This window comes from Apium graveolens, chromosome 1 (assembly GCF_009905375.1).
Source record: "Apium graveolens cultivar Ventura chromosome 1, ASM990537v1, whole genome shotgun sequence".
Taxonomy (NCBI): domain Eukaryota; kingdom Viridiplantae; phylum Streptophyta; class Magnoliopsida; order Apiales; family Apiaceae; genus Apium; species Apium graveolens.
Window position 1 is genome coordinate 199,705,924 of NC_133647.1, and position 15,310 is coordinate 199,721,233.

Genomic DNA, 15,310 nt, shown 5'->3' on the forward strand with positions numbered 1-15,310 from the left:
TCTGAACTAGAGTTTACCATGTTTTAATTTGAGCTGCTGTATTTTTGGCCACTTTTTGACAATAATTTATGTGATATGAGTTTGCAGTTTTTATTGGTTTTGAACCATATATTGTAAGGGGATTGTTACACACTTTTCAAATAAATATCTGTCAATTTTATTTTTTAAGGAGAGGTCACGTACTTCTCAGATGAAGGTGTCAGCCAATGATTGTGGTGGTGAAGGTTGTCATGGAATCGTTAACAACGTGTTCAATTATTTTTGCAAAGATTGTTTAAGGACGATGCTGTAATGCAGCTGCTGCTTCTGTCAGACCAACTTCTTTCTGAGCAAGTACCTACTATTAAATGCCAAATAACAAATATAAAATCTAATTTTGTTAATCGCAAATGTGGTGTTTTTTCAAATTATGTTTATTAGCTTTAGTCTTGTATCGTTGTATGTGCTAGCATTAACATCTATTCTTTGTGTACCCATAATATTGTGGAAGAATGTTTAATTAGTTGACATTTACATGTGATTGATATGTTAATTTTAAAATATTTTTTGTTAATATACTGCCTGTTTGGAATGATTTGTGGCTTGGCTTAAGTTATGCAGAATAGTACATAGAAAAATTCGTTCTAGATTAAGGTGCCCTGTATTAACAAAATATGGAGATGCTTGCCTTTGCATGAAATAGAAAGAAAATTTACTTAGCCATAGGTTTTCATCAAATCTATAAGTTAAGGTACATATATGAATTTCTTGAGTTGCTGGCTACATGTGTTATTATTTTGCGAATGAAGCAGGAGAAGACAATGTGATTGAGGTCCACTGTCATATATAAACAAGATTTTACATTAATCTATTTGTCACAAATACTTGTGTTGTTCTCGAATTCTTTTTGATTGTTCACTTTCCAGTTCCATAAAGTGTCATGTCACAAGAATTCTAGAAAGACCGCTCTAACAATAAATAAACATGTTTGGCTATGTGAGGTTCAATTTTATTGAATTTGCCCATTGATTTATGACAAAAACGTGGCCATTTCTAACTATATCAAGATTAGTTTTTTCTTTTAGTTCATTGTGCTTCACAGTGTGATTATGACCTTGGATGTGTATAGGTATACGAGTGTGAAGTGACTATAACTACTACTTCAAGTACTACTTCCGGTTCTGCTTATGCATTTGTTTTTCCCGACAGAATTGAACTCATGGAAAGTATATCAGTTTTCTTCCCTACAAGAGATTCAAGAAATTGTAATCACCAGATATTCTATACATTTGTTCAAAATATTTCACAAAACTTTAGTTTGGGATATTTGATGTATGGCAAAAGGCATGAGTATATATGTTTGTTTTTGTCCTACATATGCTTATTGTGAAGTGGGAGTTCTCATTGCTGCAAAATTTCAATAGACTATATTGACAGAAAATATCGGCTGATACTGAAGATTGCAGCAATACTACAATACACAGGATTAATGTTGCACAAGGTCCGCCTGGCAGCTTTCAATGAATTTCTACTCTTAAAAAACACCCAAACTCTACTTATTATTTTACCATGAGTTTTTGCCGGTCAGTATAAACTCATAATTTTTTTAGATACCCCTGTAGGTTAACGCATACGTTTATCTACATATTGCAACAATGACCCAAGATTTGGTGTATATACTTTATTTCATACCAATTGATTTAAAAAAACATTTGTATACTCCAATGTAAATAAAGGAGTTATTCTACGACAAGAAAGTGTATTTAATTTACAGAAGCCAGATAAACTGTTTGAGAAAAGAAGAAGCTTTTAAATAAATGGATTACAATTTTTTTGTATGAGGTCATAAAATTTGTATAAATATATTTTAAGAAATAGCACACATGATTTTTTAATCCAGATTTTTTATTCCAAAATATTTATCAGTGATCCTTATAATTGTAACGAATATAGATTTAGAAAAACCATTGTTCACAACTATTTGAATTAAAATTTATCGTTAAGGTAGATCAAACCGAATTTTATGAGTGATATCTAAATTATTTAAAATATTTTCTTGAACCGCGCGAAGCGCGGTTTTTCTACCTAGTATTATATATAGAAGAGATAACTTATAAACCCGTAGACAAAAGACTTTAAGTATTGGTCAAATAAAATATTGCTTATAAATGACTTCTTTAAGATTACAGAAATCAAAAGCGGAGATATGATTTACTTGGTAATTTTTGAAAAATGAGATGATTTATCGGTAATTTATCGAATTGATCAAATACTTGTTACTTATTTATTGATCATATTTCAAAAATCGGCCGATTATTTTAATAGAGCTTCCCACCCCTTTTTTTATACTAGACATTTGGCTAAAAAAATATAAATTAATAATAAAAATAAAAAATGTGGTTAAAATTAGGGATTAGCAATTTTTTTGAAAACCGACCATTTTGAACCCAAGCGAAATTTATGGTTTATAAAAGTTATATCTTTAAAATTTGAAAATTAGTGATTAGATTTGGTCTTTCTTTTTTACCGATCGATATAATCGTACTATAACCGAACCACCTAAATATTTTATAGACCACTTGCATAAAAAATAATAAAACGTAATTAATATAGTTGTGTGCCTTCAACCTATACTACTTGACTATACTACTTGAACGTTTCTTACAAAAATAATTATTGTGAATTATTAGTAATCCATCTTTAATTTTGCTTTAATGATTAAAATGAATAAATATTATTTCATGTAAGTGATTCCTTGTTCAAGATTTATGTGCTAATTTTTACATTTGAATATTATTTAGTAAATTAGTAGATGTAACTAATTTAATATTATAATAATTTACTACTCTTAAACTTTTTTTACGAATATGACGTATAATTTTACAAATGAGAATTTCTCGAAACTTATTTAAATATAATAAACTGAGAGATATAAAAAAAATGGAACAGAGGGAATATGATTAAATATTCAAAAAAGAAGTTTAAAAATTAAATAACTCGAACTTGACTCCAAAACTCATTAAACTAAAACTCGGTAGGTCGAGTTAGACCAAATTTTTTAAGTTCATAAAATTTTTGAACTCAGCCCAGTGTGATAAATAATTTGACATTCGTCGATAACAACTTAAATAATCAAAAATTTATTTTCGATCATCCAAATCCTTATCTTGAGAATTTTTTTCTAGAATTTTTTAGAAAAAAACTTTGCTTGTCCTAAAAAATTTACCGGATTCAGTCGAGCGTCCGAGCGTGACAAGTACGATTCAAATAATCAAATTATTTATCTTCGAACTTTAATTAAACGAGCAAATTTATCTTTCTGAAAAAAAATACTCTTAACTAAGTCGAGCCAAACAAGTCCTTAGCTTTCTGAACCCGCAAAACATAAAAATTACACAGCAGTACAACATTTTAGGTATTTGACTCATCAGTCAAGTTCATCAACAATCCAACAAATCTCCATGAATCGATAGATACAACATATATTTATACACACAAACTAAATTAAAGCAAACGAGATTATATAATATTATTTATATAAGCGGTGGCGATGAGATTAATCGAGAAATTACTGATAAAATTTGTGCTAGTGTGTGTAATTTTAGTGTTTGAATCGGAATCAGCATCGCAAGCGTATCGGCGAGATCCAGGTCATCCGCAATGGCATCACGGCGCTTTTCATGATGTTAAAGATAGTGTCCGATCCGACTTGCGTCGAATGCTTCATTCCAGAGCTGAGGTCTTTGTTGATTGTGTTTGTGTTTTCGTGTTTCGATTAAATGTGTGTTTTGAGTAAATTTACGCGGAATTTTAGCTCAATTTGTCATTTGTTGTATAGGATCAGGTTTATTTTATGTGTTTGCTTGTGTCGATAAAATGCGTGTTTTGAGTTAATTTACGTGGAATTTTAGCTCGAATTGTCATTACGATAAGGTTTATTATATGTGTTTGCTTGTGTCGATAAAATGCCTGTTTGAGTAAATTAACGCCATATTTTAACTTGAATTGTCATTTTTCGTCTCTTGTATGTGATTGTGCATAAAATGTGTGTTTGAGTAAATTTGCTTGTAATTTTAGCTTGAATCGTCATTTGGCGAATATGATAAGGTTTTTTAGATGTGTTTGTGTGTGTCGATAAACTGTGTGTTTGAGTAAATTTACGCGTAATTTTAGCTTGAATTGTCATTTGCTGCAGACGATAAGGTTTCTTTTATGTGTCTGTGTGTAAGTTTGTCGATAAAATGTGGGTTTGAGTAAATTTACGTGTAATGTTAGCTCGAATTGTCATTTGTCATTTGGCATAGACGAATAGGTCCTTATGTGTGTGTGTGTGTGTGTGTGTGTGTCTATAAAAAGTGAATTTGTGGTTAATGTTAGCTGGAATTCTTGTGTAATGTATATGTTTAACATTATCTGAATGGAGTTCTTTTCTGTTTGTGGTTTGATTAGGTAGATGGTTTATCTAGGTTTGATGTGGAGTCAATGTAGATATTGCTTTAGGTTGAGCTGCAATTTGATTACTTCTCACAGCACCGGTGTTTTGATGAACATAGTGTTGTCGTACAATTACGATTATTATTAGCTCGAGCTGTCATTTGTAGTTTGGCATCATGTTGATTGAGTTATTTTATGTTTAGTTGAAAAGTAATGAATGTTTGAACTTGATATGTCGAGTCGATACAAATATTACTATAGGTATTTGAACCACAATATGATGTAGTTTAACACCTTATATCTAAAAGACGAATGTTCGATGTTAGTTTGTATTTCTGTAATTGGGACTATTATTTCTATACTGGTTATTTTTATTTGTGACACTGGCGCTTCGAGTCTGTTGGGATACTTTATTAATTTTGAGGCTTTGGTTGTGCCTTCCTTCATTCTGTTATGTGTTTATGTGGTGTGATATCATTATCATGTTCCTTACTATGCATGCTTCCCGAGGAAGTTTCGGCCCACGTCCACCTTAATTTTTTTAAATATAATGTAGGCCATATTCTTTTGGGGTAAGTACATGTACATCTATCATTTAATGACTTGTAGATACCAATATAATTTATGAATTTATTTCTTACCTTTGGACGCCTCCAATGTGTGATGTTTAGCAATATTGTGTTTAGTAATATTTGAGTTGTGAGATGGTGAATTAAATGGATTGCAATAGTTTTACTTCCTATTTAACATTTTGTAGAAGAACGACCAATAAACATTACAAAATAATTTGCAGGTCCCATTTCAAGTTCCGCTTGAAGTTAATATTGTCCTCATCGGCTTTAATGGTGATGGAGGCTATCGGTACTCTATAGATTCCCAAAAGTTAGAAGAGTTTTTGAGAGTTGGCTTCCCAACTCACAGACCATCATGCCTAGAGACAGGCGAGCTCCTTGATATTGAGCATCACATTGTCTATAATGCATTTCCAGTAAGCCTCTGCAATATTATTGTTGTAAATAGCACGATATTTATGGTGGATTTTGATGTACTCTCTCTCTCTCTCTATATATATATATATATATATATATATATATAGTTTGTGAAATAACAGTACGAAGAATGTCATAATGCTTTTGAATATATGTACCTTTTTAGGTCAGATTTGCTAATGTTAAAGGGAGGGTTTAGTGAATTGTTTTTATTTTGTGTTCTAGTTCAACACTGGTCTATACTTCATTAGATACCGTTATAGGATTTTTTATATTCTAGAGAAAGAAACCCATGCCATATTTGTTTTGAATTTATTCACATTTTTGGTCAGATTTGCAAATGTCAAAAGGAGGGTTTTAGTGATTTTTTTTATGTCGTGTTCTAGACTTCTAGTTCAAAACTGGCCTATACTTCATAGATGGCATTATCTGATAAAGAAACTCATTTAGCTAGGATGCTAGATAGAATTTTTCGGATTTTTTTTTAAATTTGTAGTATTTTTTGGAGTTTTAACTTTTGTCTGGATTGTACTTGCAACTACTTGGTCATGGAAACATGTTATATTACTGGTCATTTCAGCCAAGATAAGTTGGTATAGCTGTACAACATTCGATAATAGGATGCATCCTGTGTTTTTCTTAGAGTATAATGTTATAGTACTTTTACAATTAGGGAAGGAAAATGTGAAATTAAATTGCTGTATCTGTATTAGTTTAGTGTCCATTTTGTATACTTACACATAGTAATCACTACAGGCTGGACAACCAGAACTGATAGCACTTGAGAAAGCACTGAGATCGGCCATGGTTCCTTCTGGGTCAGCAAGAGAGGTGACAGTGACTACTTAATGTAGTTTCCGCTAGTAACTGTATTGTGAGTTGAAATCTAATTTAGTAGTATTTATGTAGATTGATTTTGGAAGAGAGGTTTCCTTGTATGAAGTTGAAGCAACAAAAGTGGAACCTGAATTTAGTAAGTTGTACTCGTACTTATTCGACATTGAGAGCGGAGGCGATCCTACAGAAGAGGTGGACAGAACTACGCCAAGTGCAATATTTATTGTTAATTTTGACAAGGTATTGTGTGGCAGATATTAATAAATGCAACTACAAGTTACCTAGTAGATGCGATCACCATCATAATCACTATCATAATCACAGATCTATATTTCGTTTAGATATTGAGGGTCACTGTCAAAGTTCTAATATCTCATTCACGGTAATTGTTGCTAAGCTTGTTATCCCTCAGTCTGCTGTCAGCCCTTCCAAATTGCTGTACAGTTTCATCATCATAATATGTAACCAATAGCTGCCTCTTCTATGTACAGGTGAGGATGGATCCATATAACAAAGACATTGATCTTGACAATTTAATGTATGGTAAGATTAACCAATTAACTGAAGAGGAGTTGAAGAAACAAGAGGGAGACTACATTTACCATTATCGTTACAATGGTGGAGGATCATCTCAAATTTGGCTAGGATCTGGCAGGTAAATTTGTATATGCTAAAGAAATTCTGAGCATACTATTGATTCTTCTAAGAACTTCATGTTTTTTCCATCACTTTTACCGTTGTGAATTACTAAGCATATTTTCGGTCATCTCTCATTTTTTATATTAAAGAAGCAGCCTATAACTAGTGCCTAATGTGAATTCGTGTTTAACTTACTTGACCATAGGTTTCGCTCATAAATATGTATTGGAGTTAAAATTATATGTTTCCTTGCTTTGCATCTGGTTTATGCCATTCAAAGTTTCCATTTATGCCATTCAAAGTTTCCACAATGAGCTTGAAGAAGAATATAAAATGATGAACTAATTGCTCTATTAATTTTTCGAGGCACTTTACATTACTATTTCCTTAGAACAGGGTGCGGTGGTACCGCCAGACGCCAATTGAAGTGTTTAAGCTAAGTAGAGCACCATTTTTTTAGATGACCAACTCTTTTAAAACCATAAGCTGTTGGGGAATGCCACTAAATGCATTCTAATTCTCTTTTAGCACCCCCCCCCCCGAAAGCCTATACTAGGATAGGCGACCCATCTTAGGATTGAAGAGTGGATAACCAGGAACTCCTGAGCATAATCTTAGTGTCCAAATTGAATATTTTAGAAGAATAGAGGGAGAAGTACCACGACATCAATTGGACAATGCACTCTAGAATGTGGGAACTCGAGGTCGGCTCATAGTCTGTTTCTGGGGCTAAGGTTTGTTGACGGTCCCCGAATACAATGATTTATCGATCCCGAACAAAAATAGTCTGACCAGTAATAGGTCAAAAATGGGTTTGTTCCACAGGTGTTGTGATGAAGTACTCCCAGCCCAGGATTGTGCGATTTTGGCATGTCTGGACCATCTAGGGGAGCTAATGCATAGGGACGAAGGTTAGATAAGAGAATACATTCTTCCAGCGGATTTCTTTTTGTTATTTTGTAGACAGCTCAACTTGTCTTCGGACGAAGTTCAAAAGAGGTTGACCCACTTAATCCCTCCCCTAACGATATTTGAATCACAGGAACTACAAAAACCACCATCTCGCTCTTTCCTTTTTTGCTGCCACCTTTTTCTTTCCGATAAATATGGTTGGGTCTATAAGACCCTCTCTTAGGATGCCCGAGAATCACTCCAAATTAAATAAAGGGCTAACTGTTGGAACCTCATGGGTAAGAAAAAGGTAATGGAATTGGTAAATTCATAGACCTGGGCAAGATAAGACAATTGATAGAGATGATGCTAGTGATCCATAAATTAAAAAGTAAAATACGAGTGTCCGCTCGTTTGTTAATTTTTTTGACTAGTTGATGTCCGATATTTTTTAAAAATCTTTTTCTTGTTATGCTTTCAGGTTTGTGGTGATCGACCTCTCAGCGGGACCTTGTATTTATGGAAAGATTGAAACTGAAGAAGGCAGTGTCAGTTCTAAAACGCTCCCTCGTTTGCGGAATGTGATGTATCCAAGAGGTCCAGGTTCAATTAGCGAGCCTTACTCCAGTGACATTTTTTTTGGACGAGTTGCTTCTCTGGTTGCAACGACAATTGAGCATGTTATAGCTCCCGATGTTAGGTATGGATTTGTTACTATTCATTGAAAATATATTATAGGGCCTATGATAATAAGTTTTGTCTTGTTAATAGTTTACTTCCTGCAAGTTTTTTCATGTCAATGGCTTGACTTCAAGATATATTTGACATATTATCGCTCTTTGAAAGGGTTGAGACAGGGAGAGGCTCTGGTAAACAGTACGGGAGATCTTTTTAGGTGTCTCAGAGTCAGATGTGTGCGATACACCGATATCATTAAATCGTTATGTTGCTCACATTGCCCTTAAAAAACCATTAAGATCAACCTTGATGATGATGTGTATATCTGAGACCCAATTTTATTCCTGAGCTTTACAATACCTATAATTATGGTGAAAATTTACCTATGAGAAAAGAAACTGGCTAGTGGCAACCAATGGTAATATCGTATAACACGTACAAAAGATAATAATGCTATTAACCGTATATCAACATGACATGTGAGGTCTTCTAATAAGGCCTTTGGTGTTAATGTTGCTAGTTTATAAGTTCCCGCGGTTTTTGGTGTATGCTTTAATTTATATATCATTTTAATTGCTATTGGTACTGGATACAAGACATGAGTTACGTGCTACTTAACAAAAAAAATAGTTCCGCACTTAAAGTTTTAAGTTATATATACAAATACTCTATCTGCAGTGCCTGGAATCTGTTGTGTACTGTTGGTGGATCATGGCCAAGTTTGCAATTCTAATGTCGGCACAACAGTAAATGCCAAGAGATGTGAAATGTGTGTCGTGCATTTGTTTTACCACCATAGTTTCCAGGGGGCAGCAAGGATGTTTCAAAAGATTTATTTTTCTTAGGGTTGCATATGTATTTCTCTTATAACTCTGGCTGACAATAGTGAAACTCTTTCTATTCCTGTAAAGTTGGCCATGATGACCAAACCGAGTAAATTTTATCTGTTTCTTGTTTGTGGCAGCTAATTGCTTAAGATATTGGTTTGATTTTTAATGGGATTTATTTTTGTTTCTATCACATGGAATCAGGTTTGAAACTGTTGATCTAACTACTCGGTTGCTTATACCAATCATTGTCCTCCAAAATCATAATCGATACAATATAATGGAAAGAGGTCATAACTACAGTATAAACGTTGAAGCTATTGAAGCTGAGGTGAGTTGCTTATAGTGGTTGAATTCATATTATTTCTTTTTATTTCTCGTGAAAATTACAGTCCTTTTCTTTTTCTTTTTGTAACTTTCATTTGAAACCAAACATATAAATATGCCAGCACCTTTCAGAAAATCACTAGCCTACTGGTGGCATGTAGTTCACTGTTACCATTCAAATACTACTTCACCAAAGGTGATGATTGTACTTTCGGTAGAGGTATTGTGTTTGTGAGACTGTGAGTATTAAATCAAGTGCAATTAATCATTACTCAAACAATCACTAAACCTATTTCAGGTCTCATATTTGATACTTATCGAAGAAGTCCTCTTTTAAAGTTTAGAATTGTGATTTCCTTGAATTTTGTTGCATTTTTTGTAATTTATCTTCTTCTTTTTGATGGAAGTTGTAATTTATCTTGTCCGTTTCAGGTTAAAAAGATGGTACACAATGGGCAAGAAGTAGTAATAGTAGGTGGTTCACATCTATTGCATCACCATGAAAAGTTAGCCATTGCTGTTTCGAAAGCAATGCGAAGTCATTCCCTTCAAGAAACAAAGAAGGATGGCCGTTTTCATGTTCATACCAAGACTTATCTCGATGGTGCAATTTTAAAAGAGGTGCCTTCCCTTTAGTTTCAGCCTACAATTGTCTGACTTTGGAATTGACGATGTATGATCTACCATAATTCTTTGAGAATAATCTTTTCAATTTTTTTTATGTTTCGAGGGAATATGACATAAAATAAAAGGCTCATGTAGTAAGAAGAATTCTAAGGTTATTCCCTTGGAAGATAGTAGGCTTTGAAGGTTTAGCATTTGCGTTGGTAATGCAGGGTTTTAAATGTGATCCTAGAATGAGGTTGTTTGACCATTTCACTGACCTTGGTGCTCCTTTGTTACGAAATAAAGATGGATATCGACTCATATAGGTCAATTGATCATTTTCATTATGAAAAAACAATATCCCTACAAATAATTGTTAAGTTTGTACATATTTTAGACTATATTGAAATTAGTTTTAGATTTTTTTGAACTAAATTTATAATATCGGATTTGAATTTGTAATGGCCTTAAAGAGGACAATAAATAATTTCTTTTCTTCTTCCTCTTGTTTTTTTTTGTTTTTGTTATTGTTACAAGAATTAGGGAGGAAAGGTACAGATTTAATCACCATTTGGAATATGAAAATTTATTGTTTTTCATAAAAGCATGCCCAACTTACTTACATACACACACACATACATATATACATCTTATTAATGTTCATTTCAGGAAATGGAAAGATCTGCTGATGTGCTAGCTGCAGGTTTACTTGAAGTGTCAGATCCGTCCCTCTCAAGTAAATTTTTCCTCCGCCAGGTGGTTGTTCTATGTGATTGAGCAAATATCAAATTCTTCTTTATCATGTGTAATTATTTTTTCTGAAGTTACGTAGAGAATGTATTCTTTTGTGATTATTCTTTTATCAGTAGCACTAAAAGTTATTGTGTTTCCACACAGCACTGGGCAGATGAGAATGATGGTTCAAGCGATTCAGTTTTAAAGCATAAACCCCTTTGGGCTAGTTATAACCCCAAAAGAGGCAAGGATAAGAAGAAAAAGAAACCAAAACAAGGGGATCTGTACCGGACCTATGGAACAAGAGTGATTCCTGTGTGAGTTTAACAACTGTCTTGCTAAATTTATAGACTCGTTAGCCATTTGATTGCCTAAAATAAGTTGTTTGTTTGCCTTGTACTGTATACATTTGTGAGGGTAATTATGATTAGATAACATGTTTAAGAGAGGCAAGTGGTAAAACGAAATGTTCAAGACTTGCGGTGATCATCATATAAAAAAAGAACAAAGTTTTTTTTGGGGGCAATTTAGTCCTTTCTTGATGCTATAAACTAAAAGATGACTTGGGTAATGCTACCTTTTGTAGAAAATTGGTAATAATTTTTTATCACATCCTATTTTCTTGGGTGGATTATACTAATTACGTAATTGATTATTTCCACAGCTTTGTTCTATCGTTAGCTGATGTAGATCCACACCTTATGATGGAAGATGAAAGTCTAGTATGGACTAGTAATGATGTGGTTATTGTTCTTCAGCATCAAAATGAGAAGATACCTCTAAGGTACGTGGTTGTAGAAATTGATCCCTCTTAAAGTGTACCTTCCGTATTTACTTCTCTGTATTCCAGAACAAGCGTGTGCACATATAATTATAGACTGTTGTATTGCGTAATGTATGGGGTATGTACCTCACATACCATTAATTATTTTAGTATATCAGATACTATCTTACCCTTATAATAAAACTTTTAGGCTGATGTTGAGGGATCTATTTTAAAAGTCGAAGTTATATCTTGTATTGGTGTGCGTTACAGCATAGCTTTATTCTGAATGGGTTATGCTAGTGATACCTGATTTTGTTGAGGCACATGTGGATTAACCATTAAAACTATATATATAGAAAAGAATAATTATTTTTCTTAGGCTGATGATAGTGATACCTGATTTTGTTGAGGCGCATGTGGAATAACCAGGAGATGGGAATCGGGAAAAGGGATTAATATTTCCCATTAAGGGTAAACTATAGGCTTTTGTATTAATGGAAGATTATTTTTTAGGCAGTGAGCACTCATTTTTGTAGAATACATATATGTAAATTTACTTGACTATAATCTTGACGTATTTTTACTATGATATATTACTGGACAGTTATGTTTCGGAAGTAGTGAGAAGGCAAGCTATTCCATCTCAAGCTCAGCGCCATATAATAGCTGGGTTGGCTTCTGTCGTTGGTGGAGTAAGTGCACCATATGAAAAGGCTTCCCATGTGCATGAAAGGCCAGTAGTAAATTGGCTTTTGGCAAGTGGTTGTCATCCATTTGGGCCATTTTCAAATACTTCAGAATTAAGTCAAATGCTTCAGGATGTCGCGTTGGTAAGCCTAATCCAAATTGCTCTTTTTTTTTCCTCTGCATATTTTAGAAACGAGTTAAAAGATATATGCTACATGGCATCCTTATTACCAAACCACTGGCGAGGCATGTATAGTTATTTTCTCAGTCAACTTGACAGAGGATGCACATCTACTATCTATTGACCAATCAGATCACTGTTCATATTTTCGTGGTATACTTCTCATGTTTACTCTTTTAAACAGAGGAACACAATATATGCACGTGTAGATTCTGCTCTTCACCGTATACGGGATACCTCAGAGGTGAGTTGAGCTTTCGAAATAATATTCCGTATCTTTGCTCAGATATATGCTCATTGATAACGATCTTTCTACAGGCTGTTCAATCGTTTGCTTCTGAGCATCTGAAGACCCCTCTTGGTGAACCTGTGAAGGGAAAAAAGAACAAGTCAAGCACTGAGCTATGGTTGGAAAAGTTCTACAAGAAAACTACTAACCTTCCTGAACCATTTCCTCATGAACTAGTAGAACGATTAGAGAAATACTTGGATGTGAGTCTGTAAATTTAAAGATTTTCTGCATGGATAATCTATGGCTTGAGTTTCTCTTGATTTTATTGATGTTTGACAACAGGGCCTTGAGGAACAGCTGGTAGATCTCTCTTCCCTGTTATATGATCACAAGCTGCAAGATGCACACCTAAACAGCTCTGAAATTCTTCAGAGCTCCATCTTTACCCAGCAGTAAGTTCTTGTGGACTGTGTTCCTCATTAATAAGATCGAGCTTTCTTTTTTTGTATTCCCTCAAACTAGGTTGTTTCGATGGATTTTGTGTCTATTAGAAGGGTTCTCCCGACTTGCTAATTTGTGTCATGATTATGATAAATATTTGTTGTGCAGATACGTGGATCATGTTTTGATCAGCGAGAAGGAGAAAATGAGATGCTGCAGTATTCAATACAAGTTGCCTGTGCAATCTTCGCAAAACTTGATTTATGCCGGAATCCTTTTAGCAGGATTTTTCGTGTATTTCTTAGTAATTTTCTTTTCATCTCCTGTTCGCTGATGTAACACAAGAGGCACAATTTCCATTAGTTTTCAGTGCCGTTGCAAGTTGGCAACTGCATGAAATATTAGGCTTAGCCTTAACAGGTATACACTTACAGAAGAGAAGCAAATAGAGCACCATCTTTTCTAGTTGACTAAATGAGTGTAAAAGGGGATTTCGTGTCCCTCGATGCAATTTGCAACACCGTGCCTAGCAAAGAGAAAATGAAGTAGATTCTGGAAGTTCCCTGAGTATTATAAGAGGCAAATTGTTATATGCTGCTTTGAATAGTTAATTTTGTATTGAAACTCTAGTCAGATATGTATGTGTGCAATACAGGAGAAACAAAGGGAAATGTATTGATAAAATGTGTTGTATTGGTTACATTAAAAAAAAAGAAAAAAAAAGAATGGTAGAATGTGGAGGAAGTAGTTCCATTTTACCATGGTAGTCCTTCCGATCAGGGTTTGAAACGTTGCAGGGTACCAAGCTGTAAATGCTTATTATTTCCTTATTAATCGCTCTCTACTGCTATTTTATCTGTCACATTCATTTTTATATACTTTCTTTTTTGAAATGTCATACATTCCAACACTTATCAAAAAGTAATAAAAATTTATAATATAAAAATAATTATACTTAAATTCACTACTTTATTTCAGCACACTTATTTTATACATCAAATATTAATTATTTTCATCACTTTACCCATTAAGGGAGTATCTTTTTATGCCAAATTTTTTGTCCGAAAGACTGTACCAAGTAGACTTCTGAAAGTGCAATTTTTTTTACTGTTTTAAAGGTAGCTCAGTTATGAATGTACCAAATGAGGAATCAGAATTAATATATGGAGTTATTGACTTATAATTAATCGGAAAAAGTTTGGAAGTATATTATTATTTTAATGAACTTAATTTACTCGTTATTTATAAATTATAAATAGCTATCATATTAAGTATATCATTATTATTATTTTTGCTTTAGAATATCACAATTTATTCACAATATAATGATGCTGAAGAATTCATAATGATTAGTATATTAAAAAAGATCAAATCAGTTACATGATTTTTAGTAAATTAATCGGGTTTTAGGGTATATATCAACATCAAGTCGGAGGCCTTCTAGAACCATATATGCAGAATCGTATCATTGATTAGGCGGTATTTTAAATCATTTTGGGATCCAATTTAATAGTTTCCCACTTTTCCTATTAATAAGCACCGTTATTAATTAAGTATTAATGGTTAGGCTGAACTAACGTTGTGCTTCCCAGTTTTTTATGAAAGAAGAGAATGGAAGAGAAGAGAAAGGAAAAGAAGAGAAACAAAAAATTTTCTTTAAGACGTTCCCAAATTATTTCTTGTAAAGTAGAGAAAATCTTGAAAATATTAATTTGAAGGGAAATATATTGAAAAGTATGCGAGAGCTTCTCTCCAAATCATCCCATTTTTGGGAAGAAACTTTTGGGTGGAAAATTTTGAAAACTTTCTCCCTCAATCTTTTGTCTTCTCTCCTGACTCGGGAGCATGTCTATTAAGAAAAATTATAAATTTTTTTTTCCATTCTTTTCTTTTCTCTCTTAATTTTAACTCGGGAGCACAACATTATGAATATGTAGATTGTGTACCAACTAGCCATATATCTCAACAACCAATAAACACCTCCAAACGATCTAAAAAAATCACTAACTATTTCAGCTAACAAACCATGGTTCAGTTTTTTTTTTGGTTTGTCCAACTTCA

At 33.3% G+C, this 15,310-nt stretch overlaps 1 protein-coding gene and 1 long non-coding RNA gene across 2 annotated transcripts; both read left to right on the top strand.

Annotated features, from left to right (window-relative positions):
* Nucleotides 1-3,344: 3,344 nt before the first annotated feature.
* On the top strand, nucleotides 3,345-14,099 carry LOC141678166 (uncharacterized). Its single transcript, XM_074484420.1, has 16 exons — nucleotides 3,345-3,718; nucleotides 5,207-5,401; nucleotides 6,159-6,233; nucleotides 6,312-6,479; nucleotides 6,731-6,894; nucleotides 8,251-8,469; nucleotides 9,479-9,605; nucleotides 10,034-10,222; nucleotides 10,877-10,963; nucleotides 11,105-11,259; nucleotides 11,607-11,726; nucleotides 12,313-12,538; nucleotides 12,761-12,820; nucleotides 12,895-13,068; nucleotides 13,151-13,260; nucleotides 13,418-14,099. Exons 1-16 carry the CDS (start codon nucleotides 3,530-3,532, stop codon nucleotides 13,581-13,583), a joined length of 2,424 nt encoding a protein of 807 aa, XP_074340521.1. The 5' UTR covers nucleotides 3,345-3,529; the 3' UTR covers nucleotides 13,584-14,099.
* LOC141678176 (uncharacterized) lies at nucleotides 6,906-8,226 on the top strand. The gene is made up of 3 exons (XR_012557628.1): nucleotides 6,906-7,612; nucleotides 7,704-7,789; nucleotides 7,921-8,226. It is a non-coding gene; the product is annotated as an uncharacterized LOC141678176 (long non-coding RNA).
* Nucleotides 14,100-15,310: the final 1,211 nt, after the last annotated feature.

Coding starts and splice junctions, on each gene's coding strand:
- LOC141678166 (XM_074484420.1), top strand. CDS start 3,530: ATGAGATTAATCGAGAAATTACTGATAAAATTTGTGCTAGTGTGTGTA. Junction 6,895..8,250: donor ATTTGGCTAGGATCTGGCAG/GTAAATTTGTAT, acceptor TTATGCTTTCAG/GTTTGTGGTGATCGACCTCT. Junction 10,223..10,876: donor ATGGTGCAATTTTAAAAGAG/GTGCCTTCCCTT, acceptor TGTTCATTTCAG/GAAATGGAAAGATCTGCTGA.